At 37.5% G+C, this 27,656-nt stretch overlaps 1 protein-coding gene across 1 annotated transcript; it reads left to right on the top strand.

Annotated features, from left to right (window-relative positions):
* Nucleotides 1-134: 134 nt before the first annotated feature.
* On the top strand, nt 135-26,789 carry LOC132546041 (valine--tRNA ligase-like). The gene is made up of 25 exons (XM_060209736.1): nt 135-398; nt 1,436-1,511; nt 1,876-1,976; nt 2,501-2,619; nt 3,386-3,550; nt 5,599-5,680; nt 6,007-6,126; nt 6,587-6,695; nt 7,926-8,105; nt 8,868-9,096; nt 9,881-9,962; nt 10,975-11,051; nt 11,227-11,299; nt 12,025-12,130; nt 14,085-14,155; nt 18,336-18,461; nt 18,661-18,765; nt 19,715-19,862; nt 20,462-20,589; nt 20,735-20,893; nt 21,272-21,472; nt 22,465-22,576; nt 22,888-23,069; nt 23,265-23,375; nt 25,632-26,789. Exons 1-25 carry the CDS (start codon nt 135-137, stop codon nt 25,710-25,712), a joined length of 3,207 nt encoding a protein of 1,068 aa, XP_060065719.1. The 3' UTR covers nt 25,713-26,789.
* Nucleotides 26,790-27,656: the final 867 nt, after the last annotated feature.

The raw sequence follows: 27,656 nt of genomic DNA, 5'->3' as shown, positions 1-27,656 counted from the left end.
AATTTCAACCAAAGAAAATCTAAAGAGAAATACATTATTCGTCTATATAGGATATACACTTGAAATATTACTAGAAAACAAATAATTTTATATTGCCACTCTTTAGGCAACGGAGGAACGAATGTTAATCCAATATGTCAGCGCCCATGTTATCATATTGTGTTTCACGTACATGCTATAAAAAGTACGGAATAAGACTTACAGCAAAGTACTGCTGTGGGCATAGAATCGTGAGATACAGGAGTGTTGGAGGACTTCCAGTAGCATATAAAGAAAGCTTACGTGCAGCAGAAAAGATACTTTCTTGCAGGAAATCGGGATTGACATTGAGCTCGGTCGGCTCATGCAGGAGATTTCATTGCCGCGTAGTTTCATTTTCTAGTATTAGCGAAAATCAGGTAAGGGCTACATGTAACAAGCCAGAGACATGGATTCTTTAAACATGCATCAGTCATTTCTGAGTATAACCAATTGGATAGTTGACAACTTAACAGTATGCTGACTGTAACTGTGTTATATATTATTACATACACGTATTATCCGATCCATATTGATACAAACATAGATATGTAAGACAATGTCTAAGTCCATGATATTGATCATGCTTGGTAATACTGAGGAGCAAAACTTGCTTTCATCATAAACATCAGTTATGAAAAAATACAACACTTCACCACATTGTATATTAAATATTTCTGAACATTATCGTAGAGCTGGTAAGGTCAATAGAATAAACGTTCCTATGACACAACCATAGAAGATTTGAGTTAGACATTTTGATTACTACACAGTCACCTTCATCACACAAATGAACAGTGAGGAGCATATTATTACTAACATACATAGTGTACAAAATAGTAAGGAATCAATCAACGTTTTGACTGTAGTATAATCCTATATACACTAAGGTCTAAAATAGTGTGACAAGATGGTAAACACATTATAAACCAAAAAATACACATGATGGTAACAATGTGCTCTAGTCAATTTGGCTACACTTTTTAACACTTAGTCATAGATATGCTCAAGTTTGTGGCTGGCTTGTCCTCATTTAGTACTGATACCTCAGTGCTCAGTATGCTTCACACTGGTCATTTGTCTGAGGAATCTAAAGGTGACCATGTACTTATCGAAACTTCACATTCAAATCTTCTTCTGGTTGTGTTTTAAGAACTTCTTTTTTTATGTATATTGAAAATCTGTATTTTTAATTAGATTGCATGAACACTGAAAAAAGTACTGTAAAAAGTACTGTCAACTTAAAGTCATAAGTACCTGCATACATTTACAATGTAGATGAACTATTTTCATCATAAATCTCTAAAGAGGAAGTCACTTTGTACAAAATATTAATGGCTTTTGTGTATAAACTATTTGATGATTTCAGCTGTATTATTCTTGTATAAGAGTACATGTAGAATATTTACCTTTTTAGAATGGCATCAATACTACTGAAAAGACCAAACATGGGTCGACATATGATATACCTACATCACCAGGTCAGAAGAAAGGTATGTTCTGAACTTTCTTTATTCCTATTGTCAGTGCATATATATATATTGAGTTCCATCAAAATATGATATACCTATATCACCAGGTCAGAAAGAAGTACTATGTAGGTTGCAATTTTTGGGGTGTTTCAGATTTATTGCTTCATGCACATGGTCATTAATGATAGCATGAAATTAAATAACCAACAAATATTTTTACAATGAATGAAAATCTTGGAAAATACATGTTATTATCTCTGTATGGGTAAGAATATATTAGAGACATGTACAGAATTTAAAACCAGTGTCCATGAACTTGCCCTCCCCAGACATCCCCAAAATATCAGCCCTGTACTTTATCAGCATTCATTGTACTTCATTTAAGACACAACAAGAGCTTTGCCAAGTAGCTATAGTCCTGAGTATGTGGAGGCAGCTTGGTATGATTGGTGGGTACAGCAAGGCTACTTCAGGCCAAATGTTAAGGTTGGTATAGATTGTCTAGGAACTTAATGACTGGTACTTTTCATCAAAAACACCAAAGTGATTTACAAAAAAAAAGTCGCCTTACCGAGTTACTGCATATGTACTTCGAAAGTGTATGATGGTGATATTGTCTATAAGTTTACTGTACTCTGATAGTTGTCTGGTCAATGTAACATTATTTTGACTTTCCTGGTTGTGAAGAAATTATTATGAAGCATTAAAAATCTCATCGTTAGTCGTAATGATCCAAAACACGTAATTATCTCCCATTACAATTATATCATTCGAACTGCTATATAATAGATGATGACATGAGATTAGGGTGATAAATTGTGTTTCTCTGTATCATTATACATGTATATTTCTTAAACTGTGAGCGTGATCTGAAGATTACAATAATTTTACAAAGTGAAACGAAATATTCTTTTTTCTATAGTAATTTATGAGACATCTGATTCCAATATATTTGAATAAAGGTATGCTGTATGATTTTAACAGACCTGTTGCTCTTCATGTTTTATAAGATGAAGCCGGGTGAGGAGAATGATAGATTTGTGATGTGTTTGCCCCCGCCAAACGTGACAGGGACTCTACACCTAGGTCACGCCCTCACCTGCTCCATCCAGGATGCTATTGCTCGGTGGTAGGTATTACAGTTACTACAAAACCAGCATAAATTGTATTGAAATACAGTGGTAGAGACTTCATTGTAATGTTTGTGGCTGTAGACATAACATTATTGTATGTAAACTGTTCAGTGTTTGTGACTATGAACAATGTCTGTGTTGTATGTAAACTGTTCACTGTTTGTGACCATGAACAATGTCTGTGTTGTATGTAAACTGTTCAGTGTTTGTGACTATAAACAGGTCTGTGTTGTGTAGAAACTGTTCAGTGGTTGTGACTATAAATGATGTCTGTGTTGTATGTAAACTGTTCAATGTTTTTGACTGTGAAAAAAGCTTAGTTGTGTAAATACTGTTCAGTGTTTGTGACTGTAAAAATTCACTATTTTATATAAACTGTTCAATGTATATGACTACAAACAAGTCACTGTTGTATATAACCTGTTTAGTGTTTGTTATTGTAATTATGTCTGTGTTGTACGTAAACTCAACTGTCCTGTGTTCGTGACTATAAACAGGTCTGTGTTGTATGTAATCTGTGCAATATTTGTGACGATAAAGATGTTTGTGTTACATGTTAACTGTTCAATGTTTGTAGCTATAGACACATTGGTGCTGTGCATAAACTTTTCATTGTTTGTGACTGTGAAGTAGTCTGTATTGTATATAAACTGTGGCTATAAACAGGTCTATGTTGTATATAAACTTCTCAGAATTTGTGACTACAAAGTTAAGCAGGTCTGAGTTGTATATAAACTGTTAAATATTTATGACTATAAACAGGAACCGGATGAGAGGTCAGTCAGTGCTATGGATCCCAGGATGTGACCATGCAGGTATTGCCACACAAGTTGTTGTAGAAAAACGACTTGCTCGAGAGCGCAACATTACACGTCATGACATTGGCCGGGAACTCTTCATACAGGAGGTGTGGAAATGGAAACAAGAGTAGGTACAATGTAGTGGTGTAAGTTTTAATATTATCTATGTCTTAAGTTAGGGGGATAAACTTTCTAACCTTTATTTGATACACTTACAGAGACTAAAGTTATGTATATACATACAGTACAAATACAAACATTTTACCACAATTAATGACGTCACCATTGTGGGCGTAGCAACTACGCAAAACAATACAAATGTCAGACTGAGAACCGAAGAGGCAGTGATAAAATTCCTATCAACCTTACAACCGGATGGACTAAATATTCAACTATAATCATGGCCAGAGTAAAGTTTACTAAGAGGAAAATTATAGATAATAAGGATCAAATATGAAACCGAAACCAACTAAACACATATCGTGCATGAAGTGCAAAACGAAAGTAAGTACAATTTCTGCTTTAAAACGCCACATGAACACTAAACACAGTACCAGAGTTACTAAATACCAATGTCGGGTATGTATGCAGAGCTATAGCAGGAAGGATGTATCCATTAGACACATCAAACAACACCATCCTAATGAACTTGAGAATGAAAACAATCTGATACAACTTGAAACCTTTTCTCCAAGAAAATCAGCAAGCAAACCAACGACATGGACACCACCGTTCGAAGCTAGGAATACCAAGAAATCAATGGATTGTAGAAACGCAACTTTCAGGATAGTACCTGGTGGAAGTAAATACGTATCAACTCCAACTTTTCAACCCAGAATCAGTACACTGGAAGAAGATTTGTATCTCTCGTCCTCGGATGATGAGATTGAGCATCTACACAATGATAGACACTATTCCCTTTTTAATTATGTATCAGAAGAAACAGTTTTACATAATCAAAGTATTCTAGATCAAACCATATGTTTAGATGAGAAACCAGAACATCTACTTCAAGAAACTATTATGATACACAGTGTGTATGGCATCTTTCACACTACCTTGTAATTCAATTGATACTATGTCCATTATTAATTGTTCATGACGTAATATTTTCACACCGCAATGTTATACTTCAGTACCTGATAATCTGTATAAAATTGTCCTGATGACGTCCGCCTAGCGGTCGAAACATGTCGACAATGTGCCAATAATAAAGATAAACAGCCGTTCTTGGATGTTGAGAATCCTTTATTTTCACATTATGTTACCCACATCACAGGATCTCTAGTGAATACCATTGGGTATCCATCCAGGAACATTATCTCTTTCAACGACCTAAAGAGTGTTGGTTCTCTCTAATATTATTTTGGATTTTACCAAACTGAAACACAATTGGTCCCACTGTCACATAGAGCATATTGTGCTGTTAAACTCTAGGTGTAGAATTGAATATGATGTATCACTGTAAGTGAAATCTACAGGGTAAGGGGAGATAACTTGCTTATTGAGTTACAAGCTGATATATACCAGGTATATATTGATTATTAAGAAATGAAATGAACTGCATGCAATCATATTACAGGCAATACTGATAGTATAATCATGGTACTACACAGCTTACTTATGATGAACTCTACCCAGACTGTAGTTTTAAAAGATCTATCAGTTAACTCGTTTCACACCTGAGAATAGTTAGTGACGTTTACCAGAAGTATGTTTAACTTTTTCTACACCTTCGGACACTGGCATTTACCTGAAGTATATTTAATTTGTTCCGCACCTGTAAATACTGCCATTTATTTACCTGTAGTACGTTTAACTTGTTCCACACCTGTAAACACTGACATTCACCTGATGTATATTTAACATGTTCCACACCTGTAAACACTGACATTCACCTGATGTATATTTAACATGTTCCACACCTGTAAACACTGACATTCACCTGATGTTTATTAAACATGTTCCACACCTGTAAACACTGACATTCACCTGTAGTATATTTAACTTGTTCCACACCTGTAAACACTGACATTTACCTGGAGTATATTTATTCTTTGGAGCAACTGTTGGTAGCTGCATTAATTGTGTCTTGTAAATAAACCAAATCTGATGTTTGATATTAGTCGACCATCAGCCAATCTTTTTGATATGATTTTTTGTCTGTGTCATTAGAAAAGAGGACTCAATCCTGGAGCAGGTGAAGAAACTTGGGTCATCACTGGACTGGAGCCGATCTTGTTTCACCATGGACGAGGTCAGCATGGAGTTACCAGCATATCTCCTTCACTATATATACCCATCTATCACACCTGGTTGTATATCTTTCTGATAATTCCCTGTCCCTTGTAGATAGATACACAGTCTCAGTCATCCCCAAATTATCACCATTATAAATAATTCTATGTCTGCTCCCCTACTTTATCACCACACCATACATAATTATATAACCATTCTACCTTGTTCACCATCAAACCATAAATCATTATGTAAGTGTCCCCCACTCTCCACCCCACCTCCCTACTTCGCACCATTACACCATGTTAACTTATCAATGTTTCCTGTTTTCGTTGTCTGTTATAGAAACTGTCATCTGCAGTAACTGAGGCTTTTGTTCGTCTCCATGATGAAGGACTTATCTTTAGAAGTAAACGAATGGTCAACTGGTGCTGCCACCTTAAGTCTGCCATCTCTGACATTGAGGTTTGTGATCATAAAAAGCTTAAGGTCATCTGCTGTGATTTTTTAAGGAGAATCATATATGTGTATATATATACATGTATGTTGTATTTCAATGCTTACCATTCACTTAGGCTTAAATAGGCCTGTATTACTTATACTGGTGATTGATGTTAATTATGCGACCTATATATAGATGTTATGCAGACATTGACCTCTGACTTTTGTATAAATAATATTGCATTGACATTGAGCTCTGCCATTTGCATGTATATGATACTATGTTAGTAAATCTTGACCTCTGACCTGTATGAAAAGAGAGTCTTTTCTCTCAGTTTGATTTAAGATATTGGGAAAATAGTCACTCTAATTGTTATTTTTACACACTATATGTAATTATATTTTACCTCTGTGACCTATTTATTAACAGTTTTGAATATATATATTTTTTATACATTGATCCTTCTTATTTTGCTATTTATAGATTGAGCAACTTTCACTTGAAGGCCCAACCAAAATTAAACTGCCTGGATATGAAGAGGAATTAGAGATGGGAGTAATCACAACCTTCAACTATCCTGTTGTTGGATCAGGTTGGTAACAAGATCACAACCTTCTGTCCTGTTGTTGGATCAGGTTGGTAGGAAGATCACAACCTTCTGTCCTGTTGTTGGATCAGGTTGGTAGGAAGATCACAACCTTCTGTCCTATTGTTGGATCAGGTTGGTAGGAAGATCACAACCTTCTGTCCTATTGTTGGATCAGGTTGGTAGGAAGATCACAACCTTCTGTCCTATTGTTGGATCAGGTTGGTAGGAAGATCACAACCTTCTGTCCTATTGTTGGATCAGGTTGGTAACAAGATCACAACCTTCTGTCCTATTGTTGGATCAGGTTGGTAGGAATATCACAACCTTCTGTCCTGTTGTTGGATCAGGTTGGTAGGAAGATCACAACCTTCTGTCCTGTTGTTGGATCAGGTTGGTAGGAAGATCCAATGTGACATTAATCTTTCGTTTTACCATCTTCTGGTATGAGACTTTTATGAAGACTTCAAGTTTTGATGGAGACATTTTCAAGGATAGTTTTTCTGATGAAAAAAGAGGTGGTCTCTGTGTGGTTTTTGTTTTTTTGCAATTTTCCACCAAATAGCCATTCTATGATCAAGAAACAAGCTAAAATTCTTATTTTTGGGTCTGAAAAATCTAGGAAAGCAGTGACCAGGTCAAAATTCACAAATTTGAAATCTGTGATTTGTGGTAATGATTCTTGCAAAATTTAGTTGAAATCCACCAAAGACTTCCAGTGTTATACTCAAGAGAAGTACCTTAGCAACCAGAAAATATTGAAATTGTTGTCAAGTATGCTGTCCAAAAAATTGTAGACCAGAAGTGGAATTTAAGTTGTCTGTTTTCATTTTATAAGTACTACTTTAGATGGAAAAGTATATAACAAGACAAAAGTTCAAGATTTTATCTTGGAATTAATTATATATTGAGTTATGTCTTACTTCTGGTCAAAATATCAGAGAAGTACATACATAAGTAGTGTATTGTAACTATAGTGTGTTTTTATTCAGTTCATATTGCCTTAGAAGTTAGAAGTGTCATCAAGCATTTTTTTTTTAGTTGCTACATTCAACTTCCATTACAATATTAAATCAGGTCCATTAATTAACAAAAGAGATAAAAATTACTGTTCAAAATATTGTTTAGAAAAGTGCACTAACTAATGAAATAATAGTTTTCTGTTTTTGCACTGTATCCAGGGCATCATCATAGCTCAAGTGTTATTACTCTGTAACCTAATGACATTAATTCCAGATGAGGTCATTGCTGTGTCCACTACCCGGCCAGAGACCATGCTAGGTGATACAGCCGTGGCTGTCCACCCTGATGACCCACGCTACACGCACCTCCATGGAGCCCAAGTTTGGAACCCCTTGAGCAACAGGAGTTTTCCTGTGGTCTGTGATACTTATGTAGATCAGACCTTTGGTACAGGTAAAGAGCCCCCTGGGGAATCAGAGTTTCCTTGTGGTCTGTGATACTTACGTAGATCAGACCTTTGGTACAGGTAAAGAGCCCCCTGGGGAATCAGAGTTTCCTTGTGGTCTGTGATACTTATGTAGATCAGACCTTTGGTACAGGTAAAGAGCCCCATAGGGAATCAGAGTTTCCTTGTGGTCTGTGATACTTATGTAGATCAGACCTTTGGTACAGGTAAAGAGCCCCCTGGGGAATCAGAGTTTCCTTGTGGTCTGTGATACTTATGTAGATCAGACCTTTGGTACAGGTAAAGAGCCCCCTGGGGAATCAGAGTTTCCTTGTGGTCTGTGATACTTACGTAGATCAGACCTTTGGTACAGGTAAAGAGCCCCATAGGGAATCAGAGTTTCCTTGTGGTCTGTGATACTTACGTAGATCAGACCTTTGGTACAGGTAAAGAGCCCCATAGGGAATCAGAGTTTCCTTGTGGTCTACGATATTTCCATGTATGTGATATTTCCTTGTGATGTGTGATACTTATGTCGATGAGGACCTTTGGTACAGGTAAAAAGCCCCCTGGGGAACCAGATTTTCCCTGTGGTCTGTGATATTTCCTTGTTGTGTGTGATACCTATGTTGATCAGACTTTTGGTACAGGTAAAGAGCCCCCTTGAGAACCAGAGTTTCCCTATGATCTGTGAAATAATATGTGCTATTAAAATCACTCAGGGATCTCATGTTTCTATTACTGATATATCTGTGTCATTGAAATGACAGGTGCTGTTAAAATCACCCCTGCACATGATCCAAATGATACAGAAATTGGTCAACGACACAATCTCCTCAGTATCAATGTCATAGATGACGAAGGGAAGATGGAGAATGTTCCTGATAAGTACCATGGCATGAAAAGGTTCCATGCTCGGGCTGCTGTCATACAGGATCTTAAAGATGAAGGACTCTACAAGGACACACAGCCCCACTCAATGGTCCTGCCCTTTTGTAGGTAAGGCCAAAACTTGTCAGTGGGGGCATACATTATGGTTCTACTCCTCCATAGGTAAGGTCAAAGTTCATCAGCCAGTGGGAAAATATAATGGACCTAGTCTTCTGTAGGTAAGGTCAAAGTTCATGAACCAGTGGGATATATAATAGTCTTACCTCTATGGATTAGTCAACAGTTTGTCAGAAAATCGGGACATTTCTTGAGTAGATCAAATTTAATCAACATAAGATCAAAAATCATGGACAGAAGGCTGTATTTATGTTGGCGTAGAAATTCCACTTCATTAAACACTAACATGTGCTGTTCAGTGATGAAAAAACAACTAGTTTTTATATACATTGAAAACAATTCTGATTAGTTCTTCAGATGTATATATCATATATATATATATATATATATATAAAACCAAAATATCAAGATATTAATATAATATATAATATTATATATGTATAAAATATCAATATATATATGAGCATAAATATATATTGTTAGTTTTTTGTATTCTAATGTAGCATTTTTTAACATTACCCAAAGATCTATACATTTTTAAATTAGAGAGTTTAGTCAGTCATCTGATTTTATTTGCCAATACACTCTGTTACACCAAACATTACAAATATTTGATCCAATTAACATCCTTCTGGTTTATTATCAGTTTATGAAGTAATTATCTAAGACAATTCCTAAGAAGTGATCTAAAGTAGATTTAACTCTTTTTCTACCTGTTAAATCTTGAGTCTAGAAAGAATGACCACAGTTTTACTGATACAATCTTGTGTTACAGTCGATCCAAGGATGTGATTGAACCTCGTCTTAAGGACCAGTGGTTTCTTAACTGTAAAGAGATGGGGGAGCAAGCCATCAAGGTAGGTCTTACACTGTAGGTAAAACAGAACAGGTGATTTAGGTAGGTCTAACACTGTAGGTATAACAGAACAGGTGATTTAGGTAGGTCTAACACTGTAGGTATAACAGAACAGGTGATTGAGGTAGGTTTAACACTGTAGGTATAACAGAACAGATGATTGAGGTAGGTCTAACACTGTAGGTATAACAGAACAGATGATTGAGGTAGGTTTAACACTGTAGGTATAACAGAACAGGTGATTGAGGTAGGTCTAACACTGTAACAGAACAGGTGATTGAGGTAGGTCAAACACTGTAGGTATGACAGAACAGGTGATTGAGGTAGGTCTAACACTGTAGGTTTACTAGAACAGGTGATTGAGGTAGGTCTAACACTTTAACAGAACAGGTGATTGAGGTAGGTCTAACACTGTAGATATAACAGAACAGGTGATTGAGGTAGGTCTAACACTGTAACAGAACAGGTGATTGAGGTAGGTCTAACACTGTAGGTATAACAGAACAGGTGATTGAGGTAGGTCTAACACTAGGTATAACAGAACAGGTGATTGAGGTAGGTCTAACACTGTAGTTATAACAGAACAGTTGATTGAGGTAGGTCTAACACTTTAACAGAACAGGTGATTGAGGTAGGTCTAACACTGTAGGTATAACAGAACAGGTGATTGAGGTAGGTCTAACACTGTAACAGAACAAGTGATTGAGGTAGGTCTAATATGGTAGGTATAACAGAACAGGTGACTGAGGTAGGTCTAACATTGTAGGTATAACAGAACAGGTGATTGAGGTAGGTCTAACACTGTAGTTATAACAGAACAGGTGATTGAGGTAGGTATAACAGAACAGGTGATTGAGATAGGTCTAACTCTGTAGGTATAACAGAACAGATGATTGAGGTAGGTATAACAGAACAGGTGATTGAGATAGGTCTAACTCTGTAGGTATAACAGAACATGTGCACCAGGTATGTCCCAGTACTGTACTAACATTGATTGTTGCTTTCTTCCACAGAGTGTTAGGACTGGCAAACTAAAGTTAATCCCGGCATCAGCAGAAAAGTCCTGGTATCACTGGCTTAATGACTGTCAGTAAGTATATTCATTACTTACCTTTATAATTTGGTAGTGTAGTAATGATTCGTTGACCTAACATAAGTGTAATTGTAAATGTGATATCACAACAACCATATTATCCTACGACACTTATTTATTTTCTGTGTACATTGATATTGTGCTGCTGAGAAAATGTTTGATGTGGTTACAGAGACTGGTGCTTGTCACGTCAGATTTGGTGGGGTCACAGAGTACCAGCTTACCTGGTCACCATAAGTAACCAGGTAGGTACCTGTCATGTCAGATCTGGTAGGGTCACAGAGTACCAGCTTACCTGGTCACCATAAGTAACCAGGTAGGTACCTGTCACGTCAGATCTGGTAGGGTCACAGAGTACCAGCTTACCTGGTCACCATAAGTAACCAGGTAGGTACCTGTCACGTCAGATCTGGTAGGGTCACAGAGTACCAGCTTACCTGGTCACTGTTAGTAACCAGGTAAGTATCTATCACATCAGTGTATGGGCAGGCCTAGACTCAATAACAAAGCAGCTTCAAGCTGCACACTTTATAAAGTTATGAACTTGATTGCTTTTTCATGTCCAGACCATAACATTATTAATGCCATTTGTTTCTGAACTATGACCTCTATAGCAGATGCCTTTTTATATCAGAGTAAAAATACAGGTAGTAGAGCCAATGCTGTTGTGTTGCTTGGATGGATGTCAGGTTCCTTAACTCTTTAGCTGGATACTCAAAGTATGCAGTGTGATCGATCTGTAAGGAAAATCAGGCAAAAGAATATCAACCCACAACAGCATCAGAGTAGGTCGTTTGAATTTATTTCATGTCTATTGACCCGTCTGGCTCTAAGCGGGCTTCTTTAGGATCACTTAGGGTGAAACCAGTTGATAGATATGGAATAAATTGAAACAACCTGCTCGGATGCTGCTGTGGTTGATATATTTTTCCTTGACAAGAGAGTGATACTTTTTCTTAATAACATGCAGCCCAATACAGAGGGAGTTTGGATCAGTGGACGAACAGAGAAAGAGGCTCGAGCCAAAGCTGCTGTTCACCTGGGAGTGTCACCTGATTTATTGTGTCTACACCAAGGTAATATAGGAGTGTCACCTGATTTATTGTGTCTACACCAAGGTAATATAGAAATGTCACCTGATTTACTGTGTCTACACCAAGGTAATATAGGGGTGTCACCTGATTTATTGTGTCTACACCAAGGTAATATAGGAATGTCACCTGATTTATTGTGTCTACACCAAGGTAATATAGAAATGTCACCTGATTTACTGTGTCTACACCAAGGTAATATAGGGGTGTCACCTGATTTATTGTGTCTACACCAAGGTTATATAGGAGTGTCACCTGATTTACTGTGTCTACACCAAGGTAATATAGGGGTGTCACCTGATTTATTGTGTCTACACCAAGGTAATATAGGGGTGTCACCTGATTTATTGTGTCTACACCAAGGTAATATAGGAATGTCACCTGATTTATTGTGTCTACACCAAGGTAATATAGAAATGTCACCTGATTTACTGTGTCTACACCAAGGTAATATAGGGGTGTCACCTGATTTATTGTGTCTACACCAAGGTAATATAGAAATGTCACCTGATTTACTGTGTCTACACCAAGGTAATATAGGAGTGTCACCTGATTTATTGTGTCTACACCAAGGTAATATAGGAGTGTCACCTGATTTATTGTGTCTACACCAAGGTAATATAGGAGTGTCACCTGATTTATTGTGTCTACACCAAGGTAATATAGGAGTGTCACCTGATTTATTGTGTCTACACCAAGGTAATATAGGAGTGTCACCTGATTTACTGTGTCTACACCAAGGTAATATAGGAGTGTCACCTGATTTACTGTGTCTACACCAAGGTAATATAGGAGTGTCACCTGATTTATTGTGTCTACACCAAGGTAATATAGGAGTGTCACCTGATTTATTGTGTCTACACCAAGGTAATATAGGAGTGTCACCTGATTTATTGTGTCTACACCAAGGTAATATAGGAGTGTCACCTGATTTACTGTGTCTACACCAAGGTAATATAGGAGTGTCACCTGATTTACTGTGTCTACACCAAGGTAATATAGGAGTGTCACCTGATTTATTGTGTCTACACCAAGGTAATATAGGAGTGTCACCTGATTTATTGTGTCTACACCAAGGTAATATAGGGGTGTCACCTGATTTATTGTGTCTACACCAAGGTAATATAGGAATGTCACCTGATTTATTGTGTCTACACCAAGGTAATATAGGGGTGTCACCTGATTTACTGTGTCTACACCAAGGTAATATAGGAGTGTCACCTGATTTACTGTGTCTACACCAAGGTAATATAGGAGTGTCACCTGATTTATTGTGTCTACACCAAGGTAATATAGGAATGTCACCTGATTTATTGTGTCTACACCAAGGTAATATAGGAATGTCACTTGATTTATTGTGTCTACACCAAGGTAATATAGGAATGTCACCTGATTTACTGTGTCTACACCAAGGTAATATAGGAGTGTCACCTGATTTACTGTGTCTACACCAAGGTAATATAGGAGTGTCACCTGATTTACTGTGTCTACACCAAGGTAATATAGGAGTGTCACCTGATTTATTGTGTCTACACCAAGGTAATATAGGGGTGTCACCTGATTTACTGTGTCTACACCAAGGTAATATAGGAATGTCACCTGATTTACTGTGTCTACACCAAGGTAATATAGGACCCTGATTTATTTTCTATATATACTTATCAACCAAGGTCAATGTGTCTACACCAAGGTTATAGTGTCTACACCAAGGTAATATAGTGTCAGTATTGATTCACACTTTAGGAATGTAATTTACTAGGTAATATGGACTGTGCAAAACAATAGAAACATTAAAGACAATGTATACAAAGTGCTGTTAGGATCAAGAATTTGTCCAATTACAGTGATAGTAAAACTGTCCTTATCATCATCATTCACTGAATTCACAATAAAGTTTACGTTTTTTTACCAAACTTAAGACTATTGTTTATAATTTCAGATGAAGATGTACTAGATACGTGGTTCTCCTCAGCTTTGTTTCCGTTCTCCTCACTGGGCTGGCCCACAAAGGTACGTAGTTCTCCTCTGCCTTATTTCCGTCCTTTTATCTTGGCTGGTCCACACAGGTACATGGTTCTCCTCAGACTTATATCCATGTTACTCACCATGCTGGCCCACACAGGTACATGGTTCTCCTCTGACTTATATCCATGTTACTCACTGTGCTGGCCCACACAGGTACATGTTTCTCCTCTGACTTATATCCATGTTACTCACCGTGCTGGCCCACACAGGTACATGGTTCTCCTCTGACTTATATCCATGTTACTCACCGTGCTGGCCCACACAGGTACATGGTTCTCCTCTGACTTATATCCATGTTACTCACCGTGCTGGCCCACACAGGTACATGGTTCTCCTCTGACTTATATCCATGTTACTCACCGTGCTGGCCCACACAGGTACATGGTTCTCCTCTGACTTATATCCATGTTACTCACTGTGCTGGCCCACACAGGTACATGGTTCTCCTCAGACTTATATCCATGTTACTCAACGTGCTGGCCCACACAGGTACATGGTTCTCCTCAGACTTATATCCATGTTACTCACCATGCTGGCCCACACAGGTACATGGTTCTCCTCTGTCTTATTTCCGTCCTTTTATCTTGGCTGGTCCACGCAGGTACACAATTATTTACTGACTTATATCCATGTTACTCACCGTGCTGGCCCACACAGGTACATGGTTCTCCTCTGACTTATATCCATGTTACTCACCGTGCTGGCCCACACAGGTACATGGTTCTCCTCTGACTTATATCCATGTTACTCACCGTGCTGGCCCACACAGGTACATGGTTCTCCTCTGACTTATATCCATGTTACTCACCGTGCTGGCCCACACAGGTACATGGTTCTCCTCTGACTTATATCCATGTTACTCACCGTGCTGGGCCACACGGGTACATGGTTCTCCTCTGACTTATATCCATGTTACTCACCGTGCTGGCCCACACAGGTACATGGTTCTCCTCTGACTTATATCCATGTTACTCACCGTGCTGGCCCACACAGGTACATGGTTCTCCTCTGACTTATATCCATGTTACTCACCGTGCTGGCCCACACAGGTACATGGTTCTCCTCTGACTTATATCCATGTTACTCACCGTGCTGGCCCACACAGGTACATGGTTCTCCTCTGACTTATATCCATGTTACTCACCGTGCTGGCCCACACAGGTACATGGTTCTCCTCTGACTTATATCCATGTTACTCACCATGCTGGGCCACACGGGTACATGGTTCTCCTCAGACTTATATCCATGTTACTCACCATGCTGGGCCACACGGGTACATGGTTCTCCTCTGACTTATATCCATGTTACTCACCGTGCTGGCCCACACAGGTACATGGTTCTCCTCTGACTTATATCCATGTTACTCACCGTGCTGGGCCACACGGGTACATGGTTCTCCTCAGAAGTATGTCCATGTTACTCACCATGCTGGCCCACACAGGTACATGGTTCTTCTCTGACTTATATCCATGTTACTCACCGTGCTGGCCCACACAGGTACATGGTTCTCCTCTAACTTATATCCATGTTACTCACCGTGCTGGTCCACACGGGTATATGGTTCTCCTCAGAAGTATGTCCATGTTACTCACCGTGCTGGGCCACATGGGTACATGGTTCTCCTCTAACTTATATCCATGTTACTCACCGTGCTGGCCCACACAGGTACATGGTTCTCCTCTGACTTATATCCATGTTACTCACTGTGCTGGCCCACACAGGTACATGGTTCTCCTCAGACTTATATCCATGTTACTCACCGTGCTGGCCCACACAGGTACATGGTTCTCCTCAGACTTATATCCATGTTACTCACCATGCTGGCCCACACAGGTACATGGTTCTCCTCTGTCTTATTTCCGTCCTTTTATCTTGGCTGGTCCACGCAGGTACACAATTATTTACTGACTTATATCCATGTTACTCACCGTGCTGGCCCACACAGGTACATGGTTCTCCTCTGACTTATATCCATGTTACTCACCGTGCTGGTCCACACGGGTATATGGTTCTCCTCAGAAGTATGTCCATGTTACTCACCGTGCTGGCCCACACAGGTACATGGTTCTCCTCTAACTTATATCCATGTTACTCACCATGCTGGGCCACATGGGTACATGGTTCTCCTCTAACTTATATCCATGTTACTCACCGTGCTGGCCCACACAGGTACATGGTTCTCCTCTAACTTATATCCATGTTACTCACCGTGCTGGCCCACACAGGTACATGGTTCTCCTCTAACTTATATCCATGTTACTCACCGTGCTGGCCCACACAGGTACATGGTTCTCCTCTAACTTATATCCATGTTACTCACCGTGCTGGTCCACACAGATACATGGTTCTCCTCAGAAGTATGTCCATGTTACTCACCGTGCTGGCCCACACAGGTACATGGTTCTCCTCTAACTTATATCCATGTTACTCACCGTGCTGGCCCACACAGGTACATGGTTCTCCTCTAACTTATATCCATGTTACTCACCGTGCTGGCCCACACAGGTACATGGTTCTCCTCTAACTTATATCCATGTTACTCACCGTGCTGGTCCACACAGATACATGGTTCTCCTCAGAAGTATGTCCATGTTACTCACCGTGCTGGGCCACACGGGTACATGGTTCTCCTCAGAAGTATATCCATGTTACTCACCGTGCTGGGCCACACGGGTACATGGTTCTCCTCTGACTTATATCCATGTTACTCACCGTGCTGGCCCACACAGGTACATGGTTCTCCTCTGACTTATATCCATGTTACTCACCGTGCTGGCCCACACAGGTACATGGTTCTCCTCTGACTTATATCCATGTTACTCACCGTGCTGGCCCACACAGGTACATGGTTGTCCTCAGAAGTATGTCCATGTTACTCACCGTGCTGGCCCACACAGGTACATGGTTCTCCTCAGAAGTATATCCATGTTACTCACCGTGCTGGCCCACACAGGTACATGGTTCTCCTCAGAAGTATATCCATGTTACTCACCGTGCTGGCCCACACAGATACAGGGTTGGTTATATCTTTCTTTTACACCATCATATTATATGCCAGTCATTTCACTGTCACCTGTCAGTTAACAGGGTCTTTTCTAGTCTGTTCCATCTGTGATAAAATTCTACTTAGTATATGTCATGTTTTATACGTCTGTTATCAGAGAGAGACAATCCTATTGCTATTCTGCCAATAGTAGAGGTTTACTGACAACACAGAGTAATTCTGATATACATGTTGAGCTTCAAATTTCAAAGCAAAGTTGAGTTATCTCTATTCCAATTCATATAGAGTTAAATTTAATTTAAAATTTGAGAGCTCAGAATTCATGAAGCCAGTGACTTGGGAAATTCCATCGACCTTGCAGGGTCAGGCACTTTCATGATGAATTCATGGCCAATCAAGGTCTTTGATGTCATAAAGATCATCATCCATGCTAGCTATGCAAATGAGAAGTTTGTGGATGGTATATTGTGGTTATACTACACAAGTTACTGTCACTGACCAATCAAATGTCAAGTAACATCTCCATGAATTAAAGTTGTACTTTTCTGTTGTTAGAGTACATGTGCTGTATAAATTTGTTACACTGATATCTGGTTATGTTATGACACATATGTTTGCTACAAAGTAAGATTTATTTTATCTTTGTATGATTATTATACACCACCAGAGGCGGTCGTATATTGGCGTCATCTTCTTCGTCTGTCCGTCCGTCCATTTCTTGTGAACACAACTCCTCCTAAACTCATCATCAGATTTTCATGAATCTTGCTCAATGTCACTACTACAATCGGTAGATGTGCATGAAGGAGCGATTTTTTGGTTCGTTAATTTTTGTAAGATTTACGCCATTTTCAACTTTGTATCTGTAGCTTGCTCATAGTGGAGCCTTGTGAACACAACTCCTCCTAAAATGATCATCAGATTTTCACAAAACTTGCTCAATGTCACTACTACAATGGGCAGATGTGCATGAAGGAGCGATTTTACGGTTCATTGATTTTCGTAAGATTTATGCCATTTTATCTTGATCTTTATGTTTTGTTGCAGGGTATATTGTGTCCACAACACTCTTGTCTACCTGTAGCTGCTGTATTTCTGTAACTGTACATCTGTGTCAAATTTGTAGCAATAAATCAATCTGCCTCCTTCTACATTGTATAGACTGCTGATTTAGAGAGATTCTATCCCACAAACCTCCTTGAGACAGGAAGTGACATTATGTTTTTCTGGGTGGCACGAATGGTGATGCTTGGGTATAAACTAACTGGTCAACTACCCTTTACAGAGGTAGGTAAAAATAGTTTACAGATAAAAGTGTAAAACAAACACATTAAGAAATATAAGTATCCTTTATACATAAATCTTTAATTAGATAAATGCATTTCTGTGAGACTAAATGAAGTCATGAACAGACAAGCTATGCTGTTTTCCATTTACAAATTATGTTATTTTTCTAAACTGTAAATAATGTCATATTTCTGTGTAGGTTTTACTTCATGGAACGTTACGCGACGCTCGCGGTAGAAAGATGAGTAAATCTCTCGGAAATGTGATAGATCCGATGGATGTTATTAATGGCATCTCATTAGAGGTAAGTAAGATTATGATGTAGATGTCCTTTAATAGGTAACTTCCTTTGTGTGTGTTTTTGTTTTTAGTGTCCAGTTGATATGTAAACAAAATGATAAAATCAGAAACACACAGATTAGGCCTGTACATGTTATTAGTCTAGTGATGTAATACAAATTATAACAGAACAGTTTTGTTTTACTTGTGCTTGTTGGGGCCTGGATTTACTGCACTAGATTACTTATCTAAAACATAGTTACTCCTGCTCAACCGTTATACAAGGATGGCAGATTATTTAGATCTTGTAAACTCCTTACCAAAGGCCACTCATTCCAACAGACCATGTGGAACTTGTTTATAAACCCCTACCCAGTGACACTAACTCTTACAGACTGTATCAATCTTAGATATAACCCCCTACCTGTGGCCTCCCATCCTATAGACAAGATCTGCCTATATCCCTCTTACCCAGGGCCTCCCACTCCTATAGACTAGACAGATCTGCCTATGTCCCTCCTACCCAGGGCCTACCATCCTACAGACTAGATCTGCCTATGTCCCTCCTACCCAGGGCCTCCCACTCCTACAGACTAGATCTGCCTATGTCCCTCCTACCCAGGGCCTACCATCCTTCAGACTAGATCTGCCTATGTCCCTCCTACCCAGGGCCTCCCACTCCTACAGACTAGACGGATCTGCCTATGTCCCTCCTACCCAGGACCTCCCACTCCTACAGACTAGATCTGCCTATGTCCCTCCTACCCAGGGCCTCCCACTCCTACAGACTAGATCTGCCTATGTCCCTCCTACCCAGGGCCTCCCACTCCTACAGACTAGATCTGCCTATGTTCCTCCTACCCAGGATCTCCCACTCCTACAAACACCGAGGATCTTGCATATGATCTGTATTGAATATTACAATTCATACTTCATTTTTGTTATTTTTAAGTTGTTTATTTTTTTATATTAAGGATCTCCAACAGCAGGTAAAACAGAGTAACCTTGACCCTTCAGAGGTCACCAAGGCTCAGGAAGGTCAAGCTAAGGATTATCCACGTGGCATTCAAACATGTGGTACTGATGGGCTGCGATTTGGGCTCTGTTCCGTTGATTATAGTGGTAAGATTATCAACACGTAGTACTGACAGACTGTGATACAGGCTTTGTTCCGTTGATTATAGTGGTAAGGTTATAGACATGAGGTGCTGACAGCTGTGACTTGGACAGTTCCATCATAGTGGTAAGATTATAGACATGAGGTGCTGACAGCTGTGACTTGGACAGTTCCATCATAGTGGTAAGATTATAGACATGAGGTGCTGACAGCTGTGATTTGGACTGTTCCATCATAGTGGTAAGGTTATAGACATGAGGTGCTGACAGCTGTGATTAGGACTGTTCCATCATAGTGGTAAGGTTATAGACATGAGGTGCTGACAGCTGTGACTTGGACAGTTCCATCATAGTGGTAAGATTATAGACATGAGGTGCTGACGGCTGTGACTTGGACAGTTCCATCATAGTGGTAAGATTATAGACATGAGGTGCTGACGGCTGTGATTTGGACTGTTCCATTATAGTGGTAAGATTATAGACATGAGATGCTGATGGCTGTGATTTGGACTGTGTATGTGTATGTTCCAAGTCTATTATCATGTTATGATATTGTATATAAAAGTTACAGAGTGTAGCCTACATCACCTGTTGTTTCGTTGTAGCCCAGGCAGTAAACCTTGACATGAGTTATATAGAGAGCAAGTATCGAATGTGTAACAAGATCTGGCAGGGCTTTCGTTTCTTTACATCCAACCTTGGACATGACTTCACTCCAGCAGTTAATTTTAAGGTAAGATGTGTATTTTTGTTTTATATTCTGGAGTTAACAATTTATTCCACACTCAGTTGAATGAGAATACCAAAATGCTTTAGAGAACTATCGGACATGAATTGCTATGACCATGGATAATGGTTTTTATCTTTGATCTCTACAGTCAGATGTGATGGTGACCAACTTGATGGACCAATGGATTCTCAGTCGACTGAGTCACATGGTTATATCATGTGATCAGTACTTTATGGACTATAAACTTCATGGTGTGACAGAGTGCCTACAGACATTCTGGATCAATGATTTCTGTGATATATATCTGGTATTGTATTGCATTGTGTTGTATTGTATCATATTGTATGGTTTATTCACTTAAAACCTTACAGCTCATAAGTGCATTAGTACAATACACAAGACTGCAGTGTACATGTACAATATATGGCTATTATAACATATACAAAATTTTCAAAGAAACCACAGACTTTCTTCTTGAACATTAATTGATCAATAAGTGATAATTATGTAAACAGAGGTTTTTCTGTAAAATCATTGCAAGAAAAAATAGAGAAATATTTGTATCTTTGGCAATCCAGGTATAATATGCAGGCCATCTTGGCTTCTTGTCTGTATCTTTAAGCACTCTGTATAATTTTGCTCACTTGACTGATAAGACTCATGGGCCTCTTGTTTATATTCTCAGGAGTCGGTGAAATCCATACTCATGGAAAACAATAGGGACTCAGATACAGCCAGACAGGTGATGTGTTTCTGTATAGATACATTCCTGCGGGCACTCAGTCCTTTTATGCCATACCTTACAGAGGAACTGTACCAGCGTTTACCTACAGCAGCTGACCGTCCTGAAAGTGTGTGCATCAGTCAATACCCATCAAAAAAGCAGGTGTGTTATCTCATATTTTTATGCTCCCCAAAGGGAGGGCAGTCACCACTTTGTCCACCAAGCCATCTGTCCGTCCGTATGTCCATCTGTCCATCTATCATAATTTTAATCTCAATAAGGAGAAGTGTTCAAGAACCATAACTCTTTTTTGCATAATAAGTCCTTTTGGAACTAGCATTTATTTGGGGAGCATCCATAGGTTCTATCAATTCTCTTGTTATTTTTTATATTTCCCCACCCCCCAACTTAGGTAAGTGAGTTATACATAGTAATCACTTTGTCTGTACATCTGTACTTGAGTGCATGTATGAGTGCAAACCTTGGGTACAAGATATCTCATGAACACCTGATTTGGTTTGTATTTGTACTATCAATGCCTATACCTGATTACATTTTTGTGGTCATTGAACGAGGTTAAAGGTCAGAGGTCATCCTTGGCTTCTTTATAACGATGGGGAGTATGTCTGTGTGAACCCTTGTTCACTTTGTTTTTATTCAGTAAGGTGAAACTGATTTTGTATAATTTTCTCCGCGGCTTTTTCTTGGAAGAAGGGAGGTAATGTAGTTTAAAGGAAGGATCTTTTTTTTTAGCATATTATTAATTATGTGTTCCTCCACTGATATACTTACAGTATAAAGTAAAATGAGCATTCTCTTATGATTAAACAATATCTTTCTTTACATATTAATGGGAATGAATCTATGTACCTCTACTAGTATAAGTTAAAAATTGTTTACGGGTAGAAGAAATTTACCTTTAATATTTAGTATGGGATTTCATGGCCACATGAGACTTAATATTTTGTAAAATAAAAACGAAAAAGAAAAATAGAAAGAAAGAAAAAACTAATTTTCTAATATTTCAATCGCAGAAAAACTACAGGAAAAACGGGGGCAATACATGCCTCTTTGTCCTTTTCTTGTTTTTGAATGCCTGTAAAGTTATGTTACTTTTGTACCTGATGTTGATGTAAGAGGGACTGATATTGTAGGTAGCCTTCCATCAGGAGAAACTAGAGGAGGCAGTGACTGTTGTCAAGTTGTTAAAGAGTGTTATATTATCTGTGGGGACCCGCTACAGCATCAAGGCCAAAACTTTACCAGGTAATGTATTACACACTTGACCAGAATATCAACAGGAAGGATAGGGACCATAAAACATGGCTGGATTAGAGTATAGAGAGAATTTAAATCAGGTAGAGTTTAGTAAATGAAGATAAATAAGAATCCAGAACAAGTCATTTGACAAAATTTTGGATAGGACAGAGTTTGATTTAGACAGAGTCCACTAATCCAAAACAAATCATTTTCCATGTTTAGACACATTCCACTAATCCAGACCATTTGGAAAGAGCAGAGTTCAGTTAAGAGTCCAAAAACTTGATATAGTATGAAACACTGTTTTTTGTCCCTAGTGATGCTACAAGTGACAGATGAAGGATTACTACAAACACTATCCGAAGATTCTCTGCTGAAGACTTTGCTGGTTTTGTCGAAAGCCAAATCTGTTGACTTCCTCTCACCTGACCAAGTTCCTCCTAAGGGCAGTCTTGTCATGTCCCCACATCATCAGGTTCAGATCTTCTTCATGATAAAGGTACAAAGCACAAACTGACAACATAAAGATGATGCACTGTGAGGAAATGTTGTTAAGGCAATGGATTTGGTGGTAATAATTTCTTCTTAAGTACTATGAATTACCTTTACTATGGTTATTTTGTAGGGTCTTACCATATTCTTTGTGGTATATGGAGGTAGAACAGATTCTGTAAGGCACTTTTGTATGTTGTAGGACATGATTGACCCAAGGAAGGAAATCACACGTCTGGAAAATAAACTAAATAGAATAGAGAAGACCATGAAAAACAAGTTAAGAAGGAAAAAAGAAGATCACACTGACATTGTAAGTTGATTGTAAAGAAAAAAACTAAATTAATTGACAGATTCGTTCAGTACATTTTCAATGCAAACAGGAATAAGGAAGATTTGGTGCCAAAGAAACAAAATTAATTGCAAATTGGAACTTTACTTGTGATCATTCCTAGATACTTTGAACACATATTCTGTAATTGTACTTGATGTAATGCAATAAGACTCTAATGCATTTTTGCTTTTCGGCAAATTAACACAAGTAACTGCAATTAATAAAATCATGTTTAAGTGCAATACTTTCATTTTATACATTTCATATTAAGTGACTTTTCCTATACATTTCAGAATAAGTGACTTTTCCTATACATTTCATATTAAGTAACTTTTCCTATACATTTCATATTAAGTGACTTTTCCTATACATTTCATATTAAGTGACTTTTCCTATACATTTCATATTAAGTGACTTTTCCTATACATTTCATATTAAGTGACTTTTCCTATACATTTCAGAATAAGTGACTTTTCCTATACATTTCATATTAAGTAACTTTTCCTATACATTTCATATTAAGTGACTTTTCCTATACATTTCAGAATAAGTGACTTTTCCTATACATTTCATATTAAGTGACTTTTCCTATACATTTCATATTAAGTAACTTTTCCTATACATTTCAGAATAAGTGACTTTTCCTATACATTTCATATTAAGTGACTTTTCTTATACATTTCATATTAAGTGACTTTTCCAATACATTTCATATTAAGTGACTTTTCTTATACATTTCAGAATAAGTGACTTTTCCTAACATTTCATATTAAGTGACTTTTCTTATACATTTCAGAATAAGTGACTTTTCCTATACATTTCAGAATAAGTGACTTTTCCTATACATTTCAGAATAAGTGACTTTTCCTATACATTTCATATTAAGTGACTTTTCCTATACATTTCATATTAAGTGACTTTTCCTATACATTTCAGAATAAGTGACTTTTCAGAATACATTTCAGAATAAGTGACTTTTCCTATACATTTCAGATTAAGTAACTTTTCCTATACATTTCAGTAAGACTTTTCCTATACATTTCAGAATAAGTGACTTTTCCTATACATTTCAGACATTTCAAGTGACTTTTCCTATACATTTCATACATTTCATATTAAGTGACTTTTTCCTATACATTTCTATACATTTCATACATAAGTGACTTTTCCTATACATTTCATATTAAGTGACTTTTCCTATACATTTCATATTAAGTGACTTTTCCTATACATTTCATACATTTCATATTAAGTGACTTTTCCTATACATTTCAGAATAAGTGACTTTTCCTATACATTTCATTTCCTATACATTTCAGAATAAGTGACTTTTCCTATACATTTCATATTAAGTGACTTTTCCTATACCTATACATTTCATAATAAGTGACTTTTCCTATACATTTCAGATTAAGTGACTTTTCCTATACATTTCATATTAAGTGACTTTTCCTATACATTTCTTTTCCTATACATTTCAAGTGACTTTTCCTATACATTTCATATTAAGTGACTTTTCCTATACATTTCATATTAAGTGACTTTTCCTATACATTTCAGAATAAGTGACTTTTCCTATACATTTCAGAATAAGTGACTTTTCCTATACATTTCATATTAAGTGACTTTTCCTATACATTTCATATTAAGTGACTTTTCCAATACATTTCATATTAATTAAGTGACTTTTCCTATACATTTCAGTGACTTTTCCTATTTTCAAGTGACTTTTCCTCATTTCATATTAAGTGACTTTTCCTATACATTTCAGATTAAGTGACTTTTCCTATACATATACTTTTTTCATTTCATAATAAGTGACTTTTCCTATACATTTCAGAATAAGTGACTTTTCCTATACATTTCAGAATAAGTGACTTTTCCTATACATTTCAGAATAAGTGACTTTTCTTATACATTTCAGAATAAGTGACTTTTCCTATACATTTCATATTAAGTGACTTTTCTTATACATTTCAGAATAAGTAACTTTTCCTATACATTTCATATTAAGTGACTTTTCCTATACATTTCATATTAAGTAACTTTTCCTATACATTTCATATTAAGTGACTTTTCCTATACATTTCAGAATAAGTGACTTTTCCTATACATTTCATTTTCCTAAGTGACTTTTCCTATACATTTCAGAATAAGTGACTTTTCCTATACATTTCATATTAAGTGACTTTTCCTATACATTTCATATTAAGTGACTTTTCCAATACATTTCAGATTAAGCTACAAGAAGAAAAAGAAGTTTATTTAAAGGAATTAGCAGCAATGAAAAAATATGAAATGGACCAATCAACATAAATGATGACAATGAGACACTGTACCCACGATAGACAAGTCACTGTGAATGATGACAATGAGACACTGTACCCACGATAGACAAGTCACTGTGAATGATGACAATGAGACACTGTACCCACGATAGACAAGTCACTGTGAATGATGACAGTGAAAGACTGTACCCACGATTGCCAAGTCATTGTGAATGATGACATTGAGACACTGTACCCACGATAGACAAGTCACTGTGAATGATGACAATGAGACACTGTACCCACGATAGCCAAGTCATTGTGAATGATGACAGTGAAAGACTGTACCCATGATAGCTCAGTCAGGATGAATGATGATAGTGACAGACTATGTCTACCATGGACCAGTCAGGGGGAATGATGACAGTGACAGACTATGTCTACCATGGACCAGTCAGGGTGAATGATGACAGTGAAAGACTGTACCCATGATAGCTTAGTCAGGGTGAATGATGAGAGTGTTTTCGGGGAGTGTTGATCCAATCTTTCACACATTTGACTGGTTGGTGTACATCTCCTGATCTGTGAAACATACAAATGAAAGCCTTTTATCTTATATGACAATATGAAATATAAATCTGTTTTGTGTAACAGTAAGTATAAAGGGACTACATTTGTTCTGTCTCTGTTGCTATATAAATGAAGTGCTCTATCTACTGAAGCCTCTGTGACCTTGTAAGAGATTCTACAGATTAATAACCTGACACCATTATTGTCCAATATTTCTTTATGTAATGGTTAGAAGTTGTCCTTTGTTGAAATGTTTGTTTTGACTGACAACTGATATTAAACTTTATGATGAGAATGTTAATACTATGATAGAGTGACTATATCAGACGTTCCTTGGGCGACTCCCACAATATACAATATTTAATTTCCACAATAAACCATCCGGACTACTTTAACCCAGTATTTGTATTTATAACTTGATGAAGACATTACTGATAATATATATCATTAGTTTTTACAGAAATATGATCCCATGTATGGTCATAATTTTGTATTACATATTTGGTAACGCCAAAAAAAACATGGTGTATGAAGAATGTAAGTGCTCCTGTTGTGAAAAAAATTGTGTATATAGAATTTGTGTACTTTAAGAAAATAAAATAAAAATAATTGAATGACAGTTGGTTTCAGTAGTGATTAATTGAAAAACAAAAATGAGTTTTAAGGTCATCTGACAACCGATAGGATCAAAATAACCTATAACCATTACATTTTGTTCATCGTCCACCATTTTTTAAACTCTCCATTCAAAAAGTTTCTTCTTCACAAAAGATAAGGGATATTTATGTTTTGGCAATGTATTGTCCATCTGTCCTCATTATTTATGTTGTTGTAATGTGTGTCCATCTGTCCTGCTTCTTTATGTTTTGGTTATGTGCTGTCCATCTGTCCTCATTATTTATGTTGTTGTAATGTGTTGTCCATCTGTCCTCCTTATTTATGTTTTGGTTATGTGCTGTCCATCTGTCCTCATTATTTATGTTGTTGTAATGTGTTGTCCATCTGTCCTGCTTATTTATGTTTTGGTTATGTGCTGTCCATCTGTCCTGCTTATTTATGTTTTGGTAATGTGTTGTCCATCTGTCCTCCTTATTTATGTTTTGGTAATGTGCTGTCCATCTGTCCTCATTATTTATGTTTTGTAATGTGTTGTCCATCTGTCCTCCTTATTTATGTTTTGGTTATGTGCTGTCTATCTGTCCTGCTTATCTATGTCTTGGTAATGTGCTGTCCATCTGTCCTCCTTATTTATGTTTTGGTAATGTGCTGTCTCTCTCTCTCTCCTGCTTATTTATGTTTTGGTAATGTGTTGTCCATCTGTCTTTCTTATTTATGTTTTGGTAATGTGTTGTCCATCTGTCCTCCTTATTTATGTTTTGGTAATGTGTTGTCCATCTGTCCTGCTTATTTATGTTTTGGTAAT

This window comes from Ylistrum balloti, unplaced genomic scaffold, assembly GCF_031769215.1.
Source record: "Ylistrum balloti isolate Yb309-2 unplaced genomic scaffold, AGI_CSIRO_Ybal_v1 Utg369874, whole genome shotgun sequence".
NCBI classification, from domain to species: domain Eukaryota; kingdom Metazoa; phylum Mollusca; class Bivalvia; order Pectinida; family Pectinidae; genus Ylistrum; species Ylistrum balloti.
This window is presented reverse-complemented; position numbering and strand designations above follow the sequence as displayed.